The 21946-nt window shown below is 48.4% G+C and overlaps 1 protein-coding gene across 9 annotated transcripts; it reads left to right on the top strand.

Annotated features, from left to right (window-relative positions):
* Positions 1-353: 353 nt before the first annotated feature.
* ACSBG2 (acyl-CoA synthetase bubblegum family member 2) lies at positions 354-21894 on the top strand. Of its 9 annotated transcripts, none has more exons than XM_042837012.1 (16): positions 7580-7662; positions 8106-8219; positions 9246-9375; positions 11806-11885; positions 12213-12454; positions 13453-13541; positions 14062-14182; positions 14629-14709; positions 15159-15308; positions 15484-15660; positions 16321-16502; positions 16778-17011; positions 17697-17914; positions 18753-18892; positions 19795-20041; positions 20416-21894. In XM_042837012.1, the coding sequence occupies exons 3-16, from the start codon at positions 9251-9253 to the stop codon at positions 20529-20531; spliced, it is 2202 nt and encodes a 733-aa protein (XP_042692946.1). In that variant the 5' UTR covers positions 7580-7662; positions 8106-8219; positions 9246-9250; the 3' UTR covers positions 20532-21894. The 9 variants fall into 9 exon arrangements, with proteins under 9 accessions (XP_042692941.1, XP_042692943.1, XP_042692942.1 ...); XM_042837004.1 differs by lacking the exon at positions 7580-7662 and adding an exon at positions 7692-7830; XM_042837007.1 differs by lacking the exons at positions 7580-7662; positions 8106-8219 and adding an exon at positions 354-575.
* The last annotated feature ends 52 nt before the right edge of the window (positions 21895-21946 follow it).

Genomic DNA, 21946 nt, shown 5'->3' with positions numbered 1-21946 from the left:
TGAAATCAGTCCTTAGAGAAGCCAGCTACTGGAGTGCTTTGCACTAAAGCTATATGCCTTCCAGATATAGATATGCAGTTGGTAAGATTACTGCCCTAAATTTGCAGCACCTTCTCATGCATCTTGGTGGTGAGTATTAAAAGAAGTGCAAATGAGAAATGACCAAAATTAGTATCAGGTGAAATCGGGTGCCCTAATTTAGGCAAGCTATTTACATTACGTGAGACATTTCAATTGTCTGAAATGACTTAGCAAATATTTGCAGGGCTGGCAGCCACCAGCTGTGAGGTAGCAGCTTGGGATGAGCACTTTGCTCCTTGTCCTTCTGGGTCTTAAAAAGCTGTGATCTGCTGGTTTGAGTGGCTCACTCTGCTCATACGTATGTAGGAAGGATGTGTTGGGTTTGTCTTGACGGCCTGCTGGAAGGATAGCAGCACACAACCTTGGTTGTATGTAAGTGAGGTATAGCTGAGTCTGTAAGGCTTTGACAGACAAGCTGTAGTGAACTTTGGTGTACCCGTCTCATCTTTGCACTCCAGCTTACTGCCAAAATCTGTCATCTGTGCAGGAGAAAGGTACGCGTGCTTTTTGCTTTGTCTATCTCCGTGTAAAGCTTGGCTTTGTAGCCCATAGAGGCAGCAAAGTGAGGCTGACCTATGCCATAAACCGCAGCAGCTAAGGTAAGTGCAGGCAACAAGAGGTGATAACTATTGCAGCTGCTATAGAATGACTTCTTTAAGCCATTGGATTTGGCTGTTGAGGGGTAGTTTTCTTCAACAAAAAATGCTTGGAATGCATTGCTGCAGCTTTGTAGGCATTGCTGGCTATCCTGTAGGAAGGAAATACTGAATAGATGTTCTCACCTGATGCAGAATAACCTACCTGTAGGGTTTGAATTATTCTGAAATCCAGATCAGCTGCCTTCCATCTGCCTGTCCTGTGAATACTTTCAGTGCTTCATGTCACTTCTTCCCTCCTGAACTGTGACAAAGTGTGGAAGTTTGGAACTATTAAAGAGAAAGGTTTTTGGGTTGTTTGTATGGGTAAGTTAAAGGTATTTATGACAAAGCATTTTTTTTTCTAGTGAGATTTCTCATAAAAACACACAAAAATAAGTAGCCCTATGGATTATTAACATTTAACATTGAATTATTAGGGCATAGGTATTGCACTGCAGTCCAAGTATAGCCAGCTCACTATCAGCAGATGTACTGCTTATGTTGCCTTAAAGGACACAGGCTGATATCTGGACTGCTGTAATTAAGTGAGGCTGCATGTTCTGTGTCTTGCTGTAATTACATGCTCATCCTCTTTTTCTTTTTTGTTACAACACAGTTTAAATCCCGAGGACAGCTAGGACGTGACTTTGTTCTGCTTTGGGCAAGGCACGCCTGGTAAACCTTGTGACACCATTGCAACAACTGACTTGGTAATCAGGAAAGCAAGCCTGCCGCTTCCATCCTGCAGTAGCGAGGAAGATGTAATGCTTTACAGAAGTTCCTGAGACGCAGCTGTGTTTTTCTTTCTGAGCTGCTGGGAGCAACTTCACTCTTCTGTGTGCAGCTTCTGTGTGCATCCAAATTTGGATCAAATTCTTTTGAAAGAGTGAAATCACCTGTGGGTAAAAATAACATCCTAGCGTGGCTTTTAGCTTCAGTGTTCAGGGAACACAGATAAGTTCCTTAAAGAGAAGTGATAGCTGGCATCAAACTAAATGACTGTATAGACAAGAAATTCTAATCCTAATCCCCTTCACTCGTTATGAATGTCTTTGTAATGCACTGTGTTTTACACAGGTGCCTGTGACAGCCAGGACAAACGGATTGCTCCCTACAACTTTATTTATGAGGGCCAAACTGTAGGAGGGTTGTGTTATTGCAAACTGGCTTTACTGAGTCAGCTAAAGGTCACCTTATCAACTGCTGTGTCCTGTTGCAGACTGTGGCTTTGCTAAGGCTACACTGATTTGTGCAGCTGATATGAATCTAGACCTTAATTAGGGATTTTAGCCAGTTGCTTTTCTTTTGTACTCCAGAGATACCTACACCTATTTGCTATAGACTCCTTCATGTGACCAGAAAGATGGGACAAGTCCTTGGTGGGAAAGATAAGACGTGCTGCTCAAGTCGAGAAATGCCTGTGTGGTAAACAAACTCCTCTGTCTCCCATCCTTCCTTGTGACCACTTATTTCCTGTGCTGTTTTCTCAGTGCATTCATTCTCCTTCATGTAGAAATTGATGAAATGGTGCATTGGCTGCCCCCCACCCTTCTGTTATCTTTCAGGTCACTGACCTGAGGTGCAACCATGCTTTGGGTTGAGTTTCTTGCTACCAGTAACTCTGGAGCTGGGAATTTGTGAACTTTATTGGAGGATTGCTAGCTCAGAATAGCTTACAGGTCCAATGCCAGGGATGAACTGGAAGGATGATGAAAGTGGTGCATTGTGTAAACTGCCTTGGGTCACACAAGTGGGCAGAAATGAGTTGTTCCATATGGGGAATGAGTTACCTAAACCAGGAACTTAATTCCACTTTCTCTGCGTGTCCACAGCTGTATTAAGAGCTGATTCTTTGCTTAAGGTAGGAAAGAATTTGCAAATGGAATTTGGTTTTTTTTTTGTTTTTATGTTTTTTCCAGAACATGGAGTGAATTTTGTAAGTCACAGGAAATAGTTTTGTAACAGCAGTCAGGTGATTTGGCATGCACAAGCATGAAGTACAGGGGCCCAATCTGCATTTATCCTGGATCATATTAAGGCTCTTATCCTACATCTCTCCCATCTCTGCCCTTGATGGCATTGCACAGCACCTCAGCTGAGCCTGCACTATCAGCACAACTTGAGGCTGCTTAACTTGTAGCCAGCTCCCCCTCTCCCACAATCTCTTCTTGTGTCACTATTAAGAGCAACAAAATAATGAAAAGGCTTCTTCAAAGGGGAAAGGTGTGCTGTGGTGGTGGATTTTTAACCCTTTCTTTGGGTTTCTTGAATACTTGGATTTGGCTGGTGCTTTCTTGGAGCTTGTTCCATAGCCAGACTGTAACCAAGAACTTTTCCTGTTCTCCCCCAGCAAATCCCTGCTGCTTTGGGATCCTTTTTTGGTCAGGACAGCAGATGTGACCACTCTTCAGATCCGTGTCAACCTAAATAAATAATAAACCTATAAATAATATAAATAATAAATAAATAAACCTATAAATAATAAACCTAAATAATAAAACCATACAAGGGTTTGACAGCTTCGTTAATTTGGAAAATCTGCAACAATGCCCCGATACGGATCGATCATTTTAGACGACTGGCTTCAGCTGTTAGGTGTGCTTTACAGAGGCAAGCAGCACGGCTCTGCGCTCACCTATCTGGGCCTTTACTATAAAACTCCCAGCTTTGCTTTGGCTGCTGCTCTTGGCAGGAGACATGCTGCAGCACGTGGCTTCTGCAGAGCTGACTGGCATCAGATGAGAAACTGGAATAAAATCCTTTCAAGTCCCAGCGACTGCAAGCGTCTGTGCAGGCAGCAGATACAAGTGCAAGACTAAGACATGCATTTCATGCTTCCTCCCTGCCCCAACGTGTCAGTACATATAATTCACACTGGTTGTAATTTTGATGGCATGAGAATTTAGTGAGATCAGGCTCAAGCTGGTGATCTGAACAGCTGTTGCTTGCAAAGAGCTTTTGGTGTCAGCTGGCCCAGCAGTCAGAGCTGCAGCTCAGCCCATGTGAGCTTTTCTGTACAGCACTTCTATTAACTGGAGGTAATATTACCTATTACCTGGAGGTGCTTGAGCCAACCTGCCTTTGTTGCCTCGGAAAGTGAGAACCCTGGGACTCCGCTTGGGTCAATTGTTTGTAAATGTAGAGCCCACGAATGTGATCCTTGACAAAGGGTGCAGTCACTGTGGTGCATTTGCCACCCCAGGACTTCAAGCTTGGCCACTCCATCTTTGTTTGCAAAGGGTTAGGCCTGTCAATAGCAACAGCCCGTTGTTAGGAGGTGGTGGAAGCTGAACTCCTGCAGGCAGCCAGAGCAGCTCAGGATCACACGCTATGCTCTCGTGCTCCTTTGCTGGTGGTCCCCTTCACTCTGAATTTTGCAGACACATCCACATCTGCCTCTGCAGTGTTGCAACCTTACCCACAAACAGGGAAAAAAAAAAAGTGCAGCTTGCCCCAGGTCATTTGCTGGCTCAGGCCATTATCCAAAATAGAACTGGTTGCTTCTGCCACATCAGTTAACCTTTGGGCTGTGCCACTGAATCTTTTTTTGGGTCTCCAAGAATTCTCTGCCCTTTGTCAGCACAGCAGGTACTGATTAACAATTAAGGCATGTCTGAAGTAAGAAGGTTAGTGGGCTGCTAACTTCACACATCTATCCACAGCTTTGGATTGCAGTTTTCCAGTACTTAAAGGGAGCTTTAAGTACTAAGCAGGAAGAAGACCAATTATTATTATTATTTTTTTACAGGGGCAGACAGTGACAGGACAAGAGGGAATGGGTTTAAACTGAAAGAGGGGAGATTGAGGTTGGATATGAGGATGAAATTTGTTACTCAGAGGGTGGTGAGGTCCCAGCACTGCTGTCCAGAGCTGTGGGTGCCCCATCCCTGGAGGTGCCCAAGGCCACGGATGCGGCCCTGCGCAGCCTCAGCTGCTGGGAGGCACCCAGCCCAGGCAGGGGGCTTGGAACTGACTTGGCTTTAAGGTCCCTTCCAATCCAACCTGTTATTATTCAGTGCTGTTTGTATCCTCGATCTCCAGAGTTAATTCACCATATGGAAATGGACGAGCTATTCAGGAGCAGGTGAGGTAGCCGGGGCAGGGTGGAGATTCTGCATGAGATGATGGCAGGCAGCCATAACAGCAACAGCTCCTGGGTTTGTGAATCTGCAGAGCTCGCCTTGTGAGGTTCCTGGGGCCGGTTTTGCAGCCCCAGCTCTGCGCTGTGGCTGTTCTGCAGCTGCGATGTTCTCAGCGCTGTCCTCTCCTCTGCACCTGCTGCTGCTCCAGCTGTGTTCCTGAGCTGCTGGCAGGACCTGGCCGGTGCCTGCACACCACAAGGGAGCGAGGAATGTGTCTGGGAAGTGGAGGCGCTGGGGAGAGGAATATGCAGGAAAAACAAGGCTGGGGAATTCTTGGTCTGTGCTGGCAGGGTAGCAGCAATAGCTCATTTGAGGATGCAGCTGTTTGGCCATCAGGATAAACACTATCTTGGCTGTTGTGCAACTTCCCAACTGAGAACAGAAGACCTATTTGACCGCTTTTATACAAATAAAAGAAGCAAAGGGGGCACGCAGGGAAGCACAGGCTGCTGCAGCCAGGCTGCTCGGTGCTCTGAGCTGCAGCGCTGCCCACGAGCCCGTGTCCTGTGAGCAATCATCGCACCACTTCCTCTGCTTGCTGGGGCAAAGCCCTCGTAGCACGGATAGGAAATAGACGTACGGCCGTTTCCATCGCGTTCCCTTGCTCTCTGCTTCTGCTCGGGGCCGACTCACCCCTCCCCTGCAGCCGGGAATGGGCCGCGTGCGCTCGGCGTGTCGCTGCAGAGCGGGGTCAATAACCGCTGGTGACCTCAGCGGGGGAGGTGGGCGTGGCCACGCGGTCTTTCGAGCAGCGCGCGGCAGCGGAGGCCCCGCCCCCTTCTCCCGCGCGCGCTAAAGGGGCCCCGCGTGGCGGCGCGCGGCCGCTGTTCCCGCGTCGCGCTGGGGGTTGCGCGCGCCCGCCCACCCGCCCGCTCCTGAGGTAACGGCGCGTGCGCGCGTGCGCGGCGGGGCTGAGGGAAGCGAGCGGGTGGGGCGGTGGGCGCCGGTGAAGGGCTGCCGCGTGGAAAAAGCTTCGGCTGCGTGAAAATTACGAGTGTGCGGGGGTCGGGTTGTGAAGGGCTGCGCTCCTTAAAGCCTTCGTTTAGGAACGAGGTGCTTTTAAATGGAGCTGAAGTGTCGGTGAGCGGGGTGGGAAGTGAGAGCTGACTGCAGGCTGGGAGGGAACGAGAGAAAATCCCGGCTGAAGGGCTGCGGGTGCGGGACGGAGCCGCTGCCCACGCCTTAGTGCCGTGCGGGGATGTGGCGTTTGGTGCCGGTCGGCTCCGAGTCTGAGAGAAAAACAGAGAAAATCCGCCCTGGGTTCGGTAGAAGCTGGCAGTGCGTCTCCAAAAGTGTATTTCCGTGCTTTCTGAGCGCGTGTGAGGGAATACCCCTTCTGCAGACAGATGCGCGTTGCCCCGTGATGAAGCCAGCGGTCCTTTAGGAAAGAGGAACCGGCGGCAGCCCGTGAGGCGCGGCGGGGTTCAGCCCGAGCTGCGCGGAGCTGAGCGGCCGGCCGTGATGGTTTACGTGGCAGAGAGAACAGCCACGTAACTCAGATACACAGCCCTGCTCTGCGTCGCCTGCAGAGAGGCGCTGCGCCCGGAGCCGCTCTGTGGGTGCTTTCGTTGACCCGAGGCTCGGAGCTGCTGTCACATCTCGTGCGCCCCGCTTGCTGTGGGCTCAGCCGTCTCCAGGCTGGGTTTGGTGCCTTGGGCTCGCTGTGCTCAGCAGGGCCGTCCCAGGGAGAGGTTACAGTGCTCAGAAAGCTGCTATCGCTGTACAGGTGATGTTTAAGAAAAGTGGGTTGCGAAGGATCTGTTTCCTCACTTTGTAAATCTGCAGAGAACTAGAAGTCCAGCTTTTGCTTTTGGTGGAATTCTGTTTCTGGATACCCAGTGAAGTGACAGTCACAGTAAGGACTGGGCAGGCTCAGGAGTGCTGAGCATGTGAGGAAAAGAAAACAGCAGGGAGCAGAGCAGGCTTGTGGTAGTGAGTGTTGGGATGACTGAGGAACGTAACCTTAATTTGGAGATGGGTGTTTTTGAAGCTTTACACGTGTTTTGAGTGAGGGCATATTGAGATCCTGTCATCAATGAAACCTCCAGCTCTGTAGCTCTGCCTGTCGTGTGTGCACACAGCTGCACTGTTATTTTGTTCTGGAAGCAGAGCTGTTTCCATGAAGTAGTTCATAAACTTGCAGGTCTCCAGGATACAGCGCTCAAAGCAGGGGGCAGTTTGTAGTTAAACGACTTCTGCTTTCACACAGATGTAATTAAAAGGGAGCTTTCTCTCACCAGGCTTTTCTCTGGGTGTGCATTCGTGTTTCTAACAGCTGTGGCACGTTGCAGAGGGTTAATTCCCCCACAAACTGTGTGTGCTCATTCCTGATCCTGTTCCCCCACCCATCAAGCTGCTGTGGGAATGAAGTGTGTGCGTCACTGGGTGCTTTGTGCAGCACAGCTGTGGTTGTGGCAAAGCAACACAAAGTATAGGGCCATAGCTAGATTGCTTGACAGAGCTGGTGAGGAGAGTACACGTTTCATACATTTGCTGTATGAAATGCATGGCTGGCTTGGGCTCCCTCAGCCCTGCGTTCACAAGGGAAGTCACACAGCTAGGTTGCACTTTGGCCGTCTGCTTGTGTGCTGATGTTTCATGATACAAGTATGTTTGGGTACTCCAAAAACTCTGCTGCTTGTGCTGTTCTTCTCTAGATGCTGAGGGCCACGTGGCATTAACACCTTGATTCTCCTGGGCGATCCCAGGCCCACCTGGAGTAGTGGTGCTTCTCCCTGGGCTTCCAGGCTGTGCAATCTCACGTTGCCCTGGTTGCCCGCAGGGTCTGGGGCTCTCAGCAGGTAACACGGTGAGGCACTGCAGGAGGGCTGTTGGTGGCTCCCAGGGCAGGCACTGTGCCATGCAGAAGCTGGCGTGCTCTTATAGACCTGGGTTTGAGTTCCTCCAGGCTGGGCAGGCAGCTTTACCCCTGCTTCACCGTTCTGCAAGCACTGGGCTACTCTGCAGAGGTAACGCCTGGGTTTCTCCCAGCTGCCTTATACAAAGAACAGAATAAACCACTGTGGTGTTTCAGTCTAGAGAAGGGTACTGGGCAGCGTTTGCTACTTAGTCCAATGCTTCTGAGATGGGATTTTGGAGACGCCCCTCTCTCTGCTGCTCATTAATTGCACTGTTTTTTTAATTGGGAATTGTAGCTCGTAGCATTGTGCCCTTGTGCAGACGAGGAGTTGGAAGGGGGGTGTGCTTCTAGCAAAGAGAGCAGGTCTGCATGCTTGAATTGCAGCTGGCTGTGCCTTTCTCCACTGCTGGCAGAAGCAGGATGCTGCACAGTCACTTCTTCCTCCAGACCTCCAGGCCACGTCTGATTCATTAGAGAAACGTCTCTTTCCTCTTGCTGGTATCTGTCATCGTTCCGGCAGACGTGCTCCTTGCATTGCCTGCTTTCTGTTGCCCTAATGGAGAAATCATTAAGGCGGCATGCTAAAATCCACTTTTTATAAGGATGAAGGATCAGATTCACCTTTGAATCAGTTACAAATTCACGGAAGCAATTAAAGCTCAGCCTGTCAGGTTGTGAGCATCAAAAGCTTTCGATGACTGTAAACCTCTAAATAAAGGCAGCGTTGCTTTCAGTATAAGAAAATCCTTCGTTTGGATGATGAAACCCCTTAATGACAAAGGACTGAAGGCAGTGCTGAAAACACAGCAGCTGCCAAGCACCGATTCTTACGAGATGAGGTTTTAAATCCCCGGGGAGCAGAAATGCAGGGGGCTGAGCCCCCCCAGCTGCCCCAGGCGTGCACAGAGGAACCCCGAACCTCCCACGCCCCGAGAGCTGAGCACGGCAAGCAGGCGTGGGGCCAGAGCTTCCTCATTAGGCGGCGGTGTGGGGTGACGGGCTGCTTCCAATTGCAAGGCAGGGAGCACATGACATAAGATGCTCCAGATCTGCCTCATGGGCGCTAGTTTAAAAATAAAGGGTATTTTGCATCGGTGCTGGTTCAGAGAGGCTGCGGGAGGAGAGGCTGCACAAAGGAGCAGACGATGCGTTGTAAGGCCGAGCCGGAGCACTGCGGTGGGTGAACGTGGGGAGGGCTGAGAGCTGAGCCTTAACATTTGGGGCAGGAGAGTGCAGGATGTAAAGGTTAACCTCGCTGTGCTTTTTGTAAGCTGTGATCGTCGTACTTGTTCTTAAGTGTGAGAGTGGGTGTGTAATCTAATTCTCATCAGGCTTTCCAAATACAGCGGGCGTGATGTGCAGAGCACTTTGTCTGGTGATAGAATTTACCATATTTAATGCAGACATAGCAATCTCGGATCACGTCAGCTTTGGGTTTGTTGTGGTCAGAAGGTCCCATCAATTGAAGCTGATTTCACTGTACTGTTCGATTCCTAAATCCTAATTTAAAACCTGCTTTTACAGGGACGATGCTGTGTGAGGCAGAGGCGCGTTCGACACTTGCAGATCCGGTCCCCATGGCTTATCTCAGTGTGGATGCTCAAGGGAGCAGTGAGGTGTCGCTGGATGATATCACCATCAGCTCCTCAGCTAGGTTTGTCTAATTTGAGATCTTATTGGTTTTTTTTTTTTTCTGTCATTACCTGTGTGCACAGCACATAGCTTGGATTCAAACAGACTTGGATTAATTGGGACATTCTGAGTTTTAGAGTCAATTTCAAACATTTCTTGCTACTTACAAAAATCCAGAAGTTGAATCTGTGCTCTCATCCCCTGCAAAGAAGGAACAGAATTATTTTTACTGTGTGTAGCTACAGAGTGCAGAGCTTGGGGTAGTGTGTGTTTGATAGAGACCCAAGGCACAGAAATGGTAGAATGTTCTGCAGCTTCAGAAAGATGACTTCTTACAGAGGAACTCCAGATAACTGTTAATTCGACCTAACTGGGAGGACGCTGATGAAATTCTCAGCAAGCACTGTGTGCACTTGTGAAGCATTGCTGTATTGTAAACCAGAGGTGAGCCTCTTTAGGCACAGCTTGTGTGCAGCACCTGTGGTGATTTTTACCAAGCTAGGCAGCCTTGTAGCCCCTCTGTTAATCTACGTAGCTCATGCTGAAACGCAGATTAATAATTAATTGCTAATCAAGTGTAATGGGGTAGAGCTAGCAGGCTTCCGAGGCTCTCTTTACCTATTTTGGGAGGGCCTGTGTAAAAATTACATGTATTGTGGAGGAGGGAAAGATGGCTTTTGATTCACTGTAAGGGAAGTGGTTGCGGGGTTTTTCTTCTCGTATAACTGAGTCACTTCCATGCTTTGCCCGCGAAAGCAGGTGCAGAAATGATGCAGACCTTCTGCAACAGGGGGGTAATCTGTGCTGCAAACTGTTCTCAGTGCTGATGAAGAAATGTGTACTGAGGAAGATCTTGTGATCCCTTCGGGAGAAATAAAGGAAACTGATGGATGTTTCTCTGGTTTCTACCCTGCAGATCAGGTAGAAGTGGTTCTGCTTTTGGACAGTGCATAGGAGTAGCTGTCGAAGCTCTGTGCCTTAAATCATATCGCATGTCCAAAGCCATAATTGTTTAATATCCCTTAGAAATTCAAACAAAACATAAACTGGAGAGAAGCAATTTACTGCTTAGACTGAGATCAGGTGGGGCTTTGTGGCTGATTTATCTCTGCTTTGATCCATCAGAAAGAGAAGCAAACGTGAGGCTTGGCTGGCAGCCTGCTGGGGTTGGGCTGAAGGGTTTGCATGGGACTGAGTGCTTCCTGGGTAGTGACAGTTAGTGAGCTGTGTTTTTGCTGTGCCTACAGACAGAAGAGCTTGGTGAGCCCTGTCTGTGATGTCATGGGGGGACCCTTCTGGAACATCACTGAGTGCTTGCAGGAAACCCATGCTCAGTGTTGCAGTGGGGAAGAGTGATGGTTTGAAGGAGCAAACTCTGTCATGACACCCTTGAGCAGAGGTCCCCCAGGAAGGCTGCTTGGCAAGGCAAGGTGGAACTGTAGGTTCTCTGGGATGTAATCTTGGGTGGAGCAAAGCTTGGGCCTTGGTGCTGAGGTGGTACAAGTGGGGTCTGTGCAGGGTAGGGAACAAATATCACCTGCCTGTAGTTTGGAGGTGGGAGGTGTTATTTTGGGGGCAGAACACAGAGACTCCAATACCAAATCTCACGGGGGCTGCCTTCCAATTTGTCACCCGAAGGGGGATTTGTGACTTAGTTGTTCCATGTTCTCATCGCTTAAAGCTTTATGAAAGTCAGTTTTGGAAAAGATCAGAGTAAGAACACTGTTCCACCAATGCAGACAGGAGGCTTTTACCAAATCTTGCAAGACTGAAAGTAAAAAGGGCCGCTTTCATATGGAACCACAGTGCAAACTGCTTGAGGAGCACAGCTGAAGTAGAGGCACATCTGAGTGCCTTTTCAGTTACTTCACAAACATCTGCTGGAGCCTGATGGATGAACTTTAGTAGGAGTACCTAAGAACAGGATTTCCTGCTAAATCAGTTTCCTGCTCTGAGCTGGCCTTACCTTCTGCAGGAAATCTCTGGGCTTTCCAAAGGGTCACTGGGTGGTTCTGCACAGCAGAAAGGCCTCGGGGGCTGCTGCCCTCACTTCGACTTGCTTTTCTCCTACCTGTATCATGCACCAGATCTACACGCCTGTTTTTGTCCTCACCCTCCTCACTGCTGTTTCAGGCACACAGAGCATTCAGGTGCTGGTAAATTATCAGGCTTTCTGGATGCTGTGTTCTTCTGCAGCGTATCTTCCAAATAGAGCAGCACACAAAAGCAGGGCAGGCAAAGATGGCACACTTGCTTAGGTGGGCCTGTTTTGTTCCTATATCCATGCAGCCTGAGCTAGTGAAATAAATAAAGCTAAGTACAGAACATCAGGAACCACTGATCTTTGTTTGGCACACGAGGATTAATGCAGTTAAGTGATGGAGCAAGCATGCCTCAGGCATTCTTCAGCCTCTTCTGTGCTTGTCCAGCACTGATTGCTTTTGCCTTGCAGAGCTGTTGAGGTCTGCAGCATGGAGCCAGCTGAAGGTGCTAAGACAGAGAGATCTCAGATGAACAAGATTGGCTTAACATGTAAGTGGAAAGTGCTTTTATTTACTGTTGTGTGCATAAAATTATTGTTTAAATGAGGGAGTGATTTGCAGAGCCATAAGAAGTGGTAGAAGTGTAGGATGGTCTGTCCAGAAACCTCTAAGCATAGACTTATGTCTGTGCTCCAAGGAGTAAGATGGCTAATGTCACTGACTAATGCAAACCTACCAGGTATTCATGTATTCCAGTCCTTTTTAGTTAGTAATAATTAAAAAAAAAAGGGGGGGACTGTTGGCATTTGCTCCTGTTTATATTTCTGTTATGGCAGCAGGGAGTTTCTAAATACGAGACGTTGATCTTTATCTCCAGCCCGTTTACCTCCTGCCTCCAGCATGTGGACAACAGAACGAGATGGAGAAGTGAAACTGAGGATGGATGAGGAGGGCGTAGGCAGCAGGACACCGAAGACTGTTCATGACCTGTTCCAAGAAGCTGTTAGCAAATACAGTGATTATCACGCTCTTGCATTCAAGAAGAATGGCCAGTGGGTAAAGCTGACGTACAAGATGTACTATGACAAGTGCTGGAAAACAGCCAAAAGCTTTCTGAAGGTGAGCTTTTGTTGAGTTCTACTCCATGTGTGCGTCCAGCCGGTGTGGCTGCTGAAGCAGCTGCAGTCAGCTGTGGCTTGAGCTGCAAATTCTCTGAAAGCAGATGAGACTTCAGGTGACAGGAAGATATTTGAACGTGCCATGAACACCTTGGTGATTGCTGCAGGGGTTTTGTACATGCATACAAATTGTTTCCATGTTGTATTGAGAGGGAGGGACTTGAGGCATGTGCCAGACCTGGGCAGAGCCCCTCACCAGTCTCTTGCATTGTCACCTTTCCAGGAGAAAACATGAAGGAAGCTGCCTGTGAGTCCAACTGAAATGTTCTGAGCCGTTTGCTTGTGCTGTTGGATATTAAGGCATTCCAAGAGAGAAAGCAGTGTTACATGTTCTCCCTGTCTTATCTTTAGAAAGTCTTATTTCCTGAAGTTACAGCCAGTTTTTTTCTCTCCACCCGTGCTGTGGTATCTTCCAGTGCATGCACTTCCACCCTGGTGCAAAACCAAGGAATGGCTGAAGCAGATTTAAAGACCTGAACTTCAGCAGCTGGAATTTCCTAGCTAAGTGTCTCCAATTGCCAGCAGAGCTGCTTCTGGTCATTACTCACATCTGACTTCTCTAACCTGTACTAAATGACTAAATGTCTCAGCAGTAGTTGTTTAACTTCAACCTCTTACCTTCCAAGCCCAAAGGAGCTGACAGCCTGTAGTTTTGTAGCCCTGTGTGTGTCAGTGAGCTAATCATTGAATGCAGACCTGAGCAAATCCAGAAAACCCCTTTTTCCTTTAATTTCTCCCCTCCCACCTACTGATGTAGTTGGACAGTGTGATGATATGAAACTTTGATTGGTTCCATGCTAAGTCTTGGGAAGTGTGTGTGAATTCCTGCACATAATAGTAGGAGCTTTTAGCCTGACGCTGTGCTCACAGCAAAGATCTGTGAATGAAGTGTTTTTAGAAGGAAAACAAGATTGCTGTAATCTCATCTTTTGTTTCCAGCTGGGACTGGAGCGTTTCCATGGAGTGTGCATCTTGGGATTTAATTCCCCAGAGTGGTTCTTTGCTGACGTTGGAGCCATCTTTGCAGGGTAAGATGAGTTCTGGCTCTCACTGCATTTTGTTTTAGCCTTTAGGTATTAATCCTGCTTCTGATTTAAAACAAAGCAAGCTCTGCTTATATTTGAACTTAATGAGGGTAGCTACAACCTAAACTCTCTTTACTTCATTACGAATTAATGAGACCGAAAAATCGTATTTTAGCAAGGTACTTCTTTTTTAAAATGAGATGAACAGTGGGTTAATCCAGAATCACACTTGGTTACATTTGGATTAAAAATGTGGTGGTGGGAAAGGTCAGAGCACCACAGCACCCTTCTGTGTGAGACACTTTGGTCAGTTCTGACGTTACCCACACACAGAACAAAGCCTCTGTCCTTAGAACTAAGCTTTCTGCTTTGTCTTGTTGCCTTGTGGGACGTTCTTCCTGAGAGCATTCCTCTGCTCAAGTTTAAAATAATCTGATTATTTGCCAACAACTCTGCTTATCCCCCAGCACTGTCGTTTTCTCTTATTTATTTTTCTCCATTTTTTCCCCCTTTTCTACTGCAGTGGACTCGCTGTCGGGATCTACACTACCAACTCTTCTGAAGCCTGTCATTATGTAGCAGAGAACTGTAGTGCCAACATTCTGGTTGTGGAAAACCACACACAGCTGCAGAAAATCTTGCAAGTAAGTGGAGTCGTTGGATGAGAGGAGGCTGTGCATCCTGCTGGTGGGTGTGGGAGGGTAAATCTGCCTGTGGGATGTGCTGGATCTGGAAGCAGATGTGAACTGATTAAGCCAACTTGATGTGTTCCCTGTTTGATCCAGCTGAGTGATCACTGGTGCTAAATCTTACTGTAAGATGATGGTGGTTCTGCAGCATGGCAAAGCCTTGAGCTTCAAGTATGATAATCTAGAATAAACAATTGGGGATCCCCTCTATTGACTGGAACATCTCAGTCCTGATGATTACTGTGTTTACTGAGGCTTCCCTCTTCTTTTTCAATACCACAGATGAAATTCTGTAAGCTTTACTTCACATGGCAAGTAGCCACACTGAGTGGTGGTTTGCTTGGGATTGAAAGGAACGAGCAGGGTTTGCTCATTCTCATGAATCTCCCTTTCTAACGCAGATTGAGCATAAACTACCTCACTTGAAAGCTATCATCCAGTATGGAGAAGAGATAAAAGAGAAGAGACCAAATCTGTATTCTGTAAGTACTGGCATCTTACTGGATTGTAAATATTGGCTGTGCTTAGCTGGTGGCTTGGGAGCAACCATCACCTTCCACTGTCATGGCAAGTGTGCATTGGGTTCAGCACTTGCCTGGATGAAGTGGTAGATGTCTACTGTTGTTCAAACCTTGATAATCCACGTTGTAAGGGAAAGGTGCAACACAGTGACCTCTGCTAGATGGCTTTGGGTCCCAGCTTTACTCCTACTTAGCACTGCCAGGGCTGCTGCAGAACTGGGAAGCTTCAAGGTAGATCTGTCTCCTTTTCTGTTTCTTTCCACACCTCCTGTGGCAGCCAGGAAACATCGTGGGGCTGAGATTCTGCTGCAGGATTGAACACAGTTTCTTACTCTTCATCTTGGGCTTAATTTTGTTTGTGAATCATAGCCTATATATAAAGTGATGAAGTTCTTCACTTCTGTTTACAGTGGAGGGAGTTCTTGGACCTCAGTGAAGATGTTCCAGATTCCCAGCTCCGTGAAATCATTGACTCACAGAAGCCTAACCAGTGCTGTACCTTAATTTATACCTCAGGGACAACCGGGCAGCCAAAGGGAGTAATGCTCAGTCACGACAACGTGAGTATCTCTGTATGGACATCCATTCTGAGAGCTGTGGCCCTGGGTGGGTGCTGAGGGCTGGCAGAGGTCAGCTGAAGAGTCACAGCAATTCACAGCTGTCGTTTGTGAGCTGCGTGTTGTGCGTTGTGCCTGCTGAGCTGCTGCTTCATGCTGGGTTGTGTTCTTGTTGCAGCTGACGTGGACACCGATAGCAGCTGGCCATTCCTTAATGCTGTTGGAAGCTACTGAAAAGCAAGAGCTGGTGGTCAGCTATCTGCCCCTCAGTCATGTTGCTGCACAGATTCTGGATATTTGGCTGTCGATTACATTTGGAGGACAGGTTTTCTTTGCTCAGCCAGATGCTTTAAAGGTAAAAATATTAGATGACAAAAGAACTTGTGCTCCTCTACCTGCGTGTGTAGCTGGGGGGGGGTGCTTGAATACAAACCAGGGTGGCTTAACAAAGCTTTCAGAATCACGAGATGTTTGTTTGTGTAGGGACAGAGTGCTCCTGTTTAAGGGTCTGTTGGTTTGAAGAGCATGGGCAGCCTGACCTTTGCCTTTTGGGTCTGTATGACATGCCAGGATGAGCTGACCAAGGGCTTCACAACTGGGAGCTCCTCAGTATCTCATCTGACACCGCTTCCGTGCCCTGACGTTTTGGTTGAGCTCTGTGTTTGCTGGATTTGCTCTGTCCACATTGCAAAATGCCCCCACCTTTACATCTGTGCCCTGGGAAGAGAATTTTGTCCCTACGCTGTGTAAGCATGGGATCAAGAGTGTTGAGCCTTGCTGTCTTGTCAAAACCAGTGCAGAATAGGAATGCTTCTGAGGCTCTTTGGTGGAACGTGGCAAGAAGAAAACTGGTGTTGTTCAGTGCTGCTCTGTTTGCACTCGGCAGCAGTGGCACTTCATCTGAAAACGATTCCTCAAGAGCTGATGGCAGTTTGGGCCTTGGCAGGTGAGCAGCACTGACCTGAATCTGTACTAAAGCACCTGTGAAAGCTGTGTTCAATTCTCTTCCTCTCAGGGCACCCTGGTAGACACCCTGCGTGAGGTGAGGCCCACTGCCTTCTTAGGAGTTCCTCGTGTCTGGGAAAAAATAGAGGAAAAAATGAAATCAATCGGTGCGAAATCATCGACGCTGCGAAGAAAAGTGGCATCGTGGGCCAAGGGGGTCGGGCTGCAGACAAACCTGAAGTGGATGAATGGGTAATTACAAGCTAACTTAGGGGGGGTTATGAATATTGAGAGAACTTTAGCTCCCAGGGAGGAATTACATTGCGTGGAGCAGGCCAGACTCGTGGGCTTCAATTAAAAACCAGATGTAATGGTTGGTCGAGAGGGTGGGCAGCAGTGGTTGGAGGCGGGAGTGATTTCTATTGTTGGTTTTTACTGAAGAAAGCAAATTAGGAGATGGATGAAAGGAGGGTGAGGAGAAGTTTTACTTTCTAACCTGAGATCCTGTCGTAATTTCCCTTCCACAGGAATTCTGAGGTCCCGGTGAACTTCCGCCTGGCCAGGCACTTGGTGTACAAGAAGGTTCGGAAGGCCATCGGCCTGGATCGGTGCACCAGATGCTTCACAGGAGCTGCTCCCATTAGCAGAGAGACTCTGGAGTTTTTCTTAAGTCTGAACATCCCCGTGTTTGAGCTGTATGGCATGAGTGAGAGCTCAGGGCCTCACACGGTCTCCATAGCTCAAGCGTTCAGGCTTACCAGGTAAATAACTGCTGTAAGCACAGCTCTGCTGGGAGGAGCAGAGATCCTTTAAGGTTTCTCCTGTGCCTGGCTTCTTTGTCTCGGCCACTGCAGCTCAGCCCCACGCTTGCAGCCAGTGGAACATCCCTGGGGAGCCAGTTATGCAGATGAAAAGATCTGCTGAGGGCAAAGGCAGCATTACTTAGACTTGGCCTGGATTCCCTGGGAACTGAGTGGAAAGCACAGGATTTGTGGGAGGAGCAAATTAGTGACTTCAACCCACAGTTCACCTTAATGTCAAATGAATAAATACAGTCGGACTCTTCTGCAGCTTTGAATGGCTCCTTCAGTCCCTGGGGGTTTGGGCTGCAGGGTAACTCCACTGCTGGTAGAAGTTTGCCACCACGATCGTAAGTCTCCTAACTCAAAGCTCAGGTGTCTGAGGGCAGTGGGTGGAAGCACCAGGTGTGTGAGCACTGATCTCTGCCCTAACAGTTTTCTGTACTTCCCTTTGCATAAGCAGATGCCTTTTAAATCGTTTAGTTCCCCATTGGAGTAGTTGTAATAAAAGGCTGCCTGGCTTGGTTCAGACACTTCAGGGTGAGTGGGTGCTGCTGTCGTTTCGCTCTGCTGTTCAGCTACTGGATATAAAAATAGTAATGATGAAAAAAGCCTTGGGTTTGTGTTTGTGTTCTCTTTGTTGAAGCTGTGGGAAGGAAATGGCAGGCTGTCAGACTCTGATCCATAAACCAGATGCAGACGGCATTGGGGAGATCTGCTTTGCAGGAAGGCACATCTTTATGGGCTATTTGAACATGGAGGAGAAAACCAGAGAGGCAATTGATGAAGATGGCTGGCTGCATTCAGGAGATCTTGGCAAGTGTGATAAAGATGGATTCATTTACATCACTGGCAGAATTAAAGGTAATGCTGCACCTTGTCACTCTTCTGTCTTGGGGTCACGCAGTGCTGGGGTCGGAAGCATCAAGGCCTGGTAGATTTTGGCTGTGGATTGCACAGAATATTGAGATACTTCTCCTTGTGAAGATTTTAATCTGAATATGGCTGCAGGGTTTGCTGCCAGCAAACACGTGATGCAGCTTGGGAAGGGAGAAGGATGACCTCTGAAACCAGCGTGTGTCAGCAGAGTAAGGCAGAAATCCTGATTTCTTCAGCAGCTTTGTTGCCTTGTGCGCCCTGCCGGCTCCCTCCAGTTCCACCTGGCTTTGCTGGTTAAGCTGTAAGAGAAATCAAGGCTTAATGCTGTTGTGAAAATGGCTTGCAGCAACAACAGCTCTTGGCCAACAACAAACAAATCTAATTTCATGAAAGGCTCTAATCATGAGCAAGAGATAAATGGTTGTGCTTTCAGCAATCTATGAAAGACAGTAGGAAAGGGGCTCAGCTCTGCTCTGCCTCAGTGAATTTTTGGCTTCAGTTTCTGAACAAGTTGGTTGGATTCCCTGCAGCCTGGGGTGACTGTGGTCATGTGCTGAGGTGGTCGTACTGCACAGCCCGTGATCCCAAGCTGCAAACACCCATGGAGCATTCGAGCAGCTCCTGCATGGCTGCTCATTTGCACACCTCACTCCCAGCTCTTGTGGCCTGGCTGGAGTCTTTCTGGTTTGCTGCCTTCTCCAGATGTTGGGACACGCTCCTGATTGGGTCCGTGTTGCCACAGAGGTGCTATGAAGTCATTTCAGGTTGTGAAGGAAGGAAAAAGGAAGCCATAAGCAATAATCAAGATCTGATTGTTTTCCAGAGCTCATCATCACGGCAGGAGGTGAGAACGTTCCTCCTGTTCCAATTGAGGATGCTGTAAAAGAGGCCTGTCCCATCATTAGCAACGCCATGTTGGTTGGAGACAAAGCAAAATTCCTTGCCATGCTTCTGACGCTCAAGGTGGGATTGATTGTGCCTGCTGAGTGGAAAATGGGGTGGGCTGAAAGGATGCAGATTATTGTAATACGGTGAGGTGAACTTTTTAATATTCTACAGCTGCTGGAGCCCAGGGGTGATGCAGTGCATGGTTTGTAGCTGAGTTGCAAACACTGCTTGTACTGTAGAGGAAAACGAGCACTTGCCATCCGATCAGCCAACAGCGTTCCACCGTTCAGGGCAACTTTATCTCTGTACCACCTCAGAGAGCAGAAACAGTACTAAGACAAGCTGAAAAAAGAAACTTGCTTTCCTTACCTAAATTTCAGGATCTCCCAGAGCAGTTCAGACAGTAATGAGATGTCAGCCATTTATTTTTAAAGACAGTGGCTTTAAACTCCACAGTGCCGTGGGGGTGGACTCTACTGCTGCCTCTGTCTATGGCTGGAGGGACCTGGTAGGCCAGTGTTTTTCCAGGACAGTGTTAATTGCTCATTAGTGAGGCTTTAGCTGCCAGCTTTCTTGCCCTTGTGCAGGAGATGCTGAGCCAGGCTCTGGTGCTGCTGTTGGGGTGAGGGGCAGTGCTGACTTCCAGCAGGATGCAGTGCTGCTGTGGGATGGGGCAAGTAAAGCTCTGGCCCTGAGAAGAGGGGAAGACGGTGTCTTGCTTAAGTCTGTATGGCAAGTAAGGATTTGGAGCATGAGTTCTGAGCTCTGCTTGCTTCTGGGTGTTGGACGTAGCTGTTGAATATGTGGAGACATGAAGGTGTTTTAACAAGCAGCAGTTTGTATGAAGCATATAAAAAGTGGCCAACTGACAGTCGGTGCTGAGGTGGGGGAGGGACACAGCAGCTTCTGTGGGCACAAGGCTTTTTGGGCTGGAGGGGTTTTCAACAACAAGTGACCTCTCCTGACTTGTGTTGCAGTGCACTGTAAATATGGAAAGTGGGGAGCCTGGAGATGAGCTCACTGCAGAAGCTGTTGAATATTGTCAAAAACTGGGCAGCAAGGCTACTAAAGCCTCTGAAATCATAAGCAGCAAAGACAAGGCCGTCTATGCAGCCATCCAGGCAGCAGTTTCAGAAGTCAACAAGAGAGCTGTCTCAAATGCCCAGAAAATCCAGAAGTGGGTCATCCTGGAGAAGGACTTTTCTGTCAGTGGTGGAGAGCTGGGTGAGTGGTGGGGGGGAACGGGGAGGTGGGTCCCACCTGTGGGTGTTGGACAGGCAGCACAGACAGAGCCTGGAACATGCAGCCCTGTGGCTGTGCTGTGTCAGCCTTTGGGAGGGCAGGTTGGGTTTTCCTGGACTTCCAGCTCTGCCTGACAGCACTGAGCTGAGCGGCCCTCGGTGCTGTGCTGCCTGCTGCAGGGTTGTGCTGGTTGTGTTCGGGGGGCAGCGGAGGTGTCGTTAATCACAAACAGCTTTTAGAAGTCGGCGCTCTGGATCCTCCAGGCTTCCTTCAGTTCTGACATTGATTTGTGTCCCAAAATGATGCTGTCTGTAGTGCTGGCACTGTTAGATCCCCGTGCTGTGCGTTCTTCACAGGCCCAACAATGAAACTGAAGAGACCGGCAGTGGCACAGAAATACAAAGAGCTGATTGACGAGTTCTATGTGGATGCAAACACACCGACGGCGTCGGAGAACGCGCTGCAGCAGTGAGGGGGCGCGGTAGGAAACTTCCCCTGGTGCACAGCATTCTGTCAGCCTGGGCTCCCTGCAACGGATTCAGAGGGTTCTGCAGAAATAAATGACACTCAGCAACCACGCAGCCTTCCTGAGGTGCTTAGCTGTACATCTATGGGCCCTATGACTGCAGGGTGCTCACACCCCGTTTTCCTGTGTCTGTTCACGTGCAGAGGTTGCTGTGTGTCCCTGATTTGTATTTTTCCTTTTTTTTTTAATAAGGGCAATGCATTTACCGTGTCAATTCACAGTGTATGGTGTCGTTACCAAAGTTTTCTTTTCCCAAGCTGAGTGTGAAACAACCATGATCTGCCCTTTTCCTGCTGTGTAGGGAAGGCAGAGCTCCTTTTAGAGCAGTCTGCTTTGTTTTCCTCGATGCATGTTCAATTGCATGCTGATGACATGGGAATTATTTTGTATGGCTTTACCCACAACCCATCATCTGTTAAGTGAGGCCAATGCTGTGGGACTGCACACCCTGGCAAGTCTGTGTGGAACCTGGAGTTCACCGGGTGGGTTTGTGCAATACTTGGAGTCTGTTTCAGCTTCCTGAGTCACAAGGAAACCATAAATTATATTGTTTAAGTAGCATACATGGACTAGATTGTTTTAAAAGGCTGTGTGTACACATGTGTAACCTCTCCCTGCAGTCTTACAATCATAGAAACGTTGTTTAGGTGGCACTCCGGAGCTGTGGGCTGATGTACAGAGAAGTTTAGAGGAGGCAGCACAGGGAACAGCAGCTCCTGAGCTCCTCAGTGGTTCTGTGAGGCTCGTTCCTGTCTGTCCCTGCCTGGAGGGCCTTCAAATCCCCTCAGCAAATGAAGGACTGTTTGTAAAATGGCTTTTTTTTCAAACTAGAAATGTTTGATCTGAAAAGAGAGTGGAAGAAGTTGTGTGCTGGTCCTGACTCTTGTTCTTCCCTGGACAAAACAGGAGCACCCAGAGCTGTTGGGTGCTTTGAGTGGAAGCGGCAGACGGGGAAAAAGCAACGACCCCTTTAAATAATGCAGAGCTCCAGCAAACCCCTGCCTGCACGTTGTTGGTTTTGTGCCTGCAGTTCTGCTTCACGTCAAATCCTGCAGGAGTCAGGGAGCATTTGCAGTCCTCAGAACCAGGAACCTCAGGGGGGGTTAAAGATTGTATTTAATTGTATTTAATTTGGGCTCAGCACCACAGCAAACAGCTCAGTGAGGTGCCCACAGCGCCTGCATGGAGTGTGGTTCTGCACCATGGGAACAGCTGCTCTTCTTGTGCAACCATTTCTCAGCTGTGTGAGTTGGAAATGTCTCAGCTTTCAGAGCAATGCCTAATAAATGCCCTGTGCTTTGTGTCTTCATGCTTTGGTAATTTTCGTACAACAGTGCTCAGCTCTGAGGTACAAAGGTCCA

The sequence above is a fragment of the Centrocercus urophasianus genome, unplaced genomic scaffold (genome assembly GCF_019232065.1).
Source record: "Centrocercus urophasianus isolate 14NV4802_14NV808 unplaced genomic scaffold, USGS_Curo_1.0 seq_66, whole genome shotgun sequence".
NCBI classification, from domain to species: Eukaryota; Metazoa; Chordata; class Aves; order Galliformes; family Phasianidae; genus Centrocercus; species Centrocercus urophasianus.
This window is presented reverse-complemented; position numbering and strand designations above follow the sequence as displayed.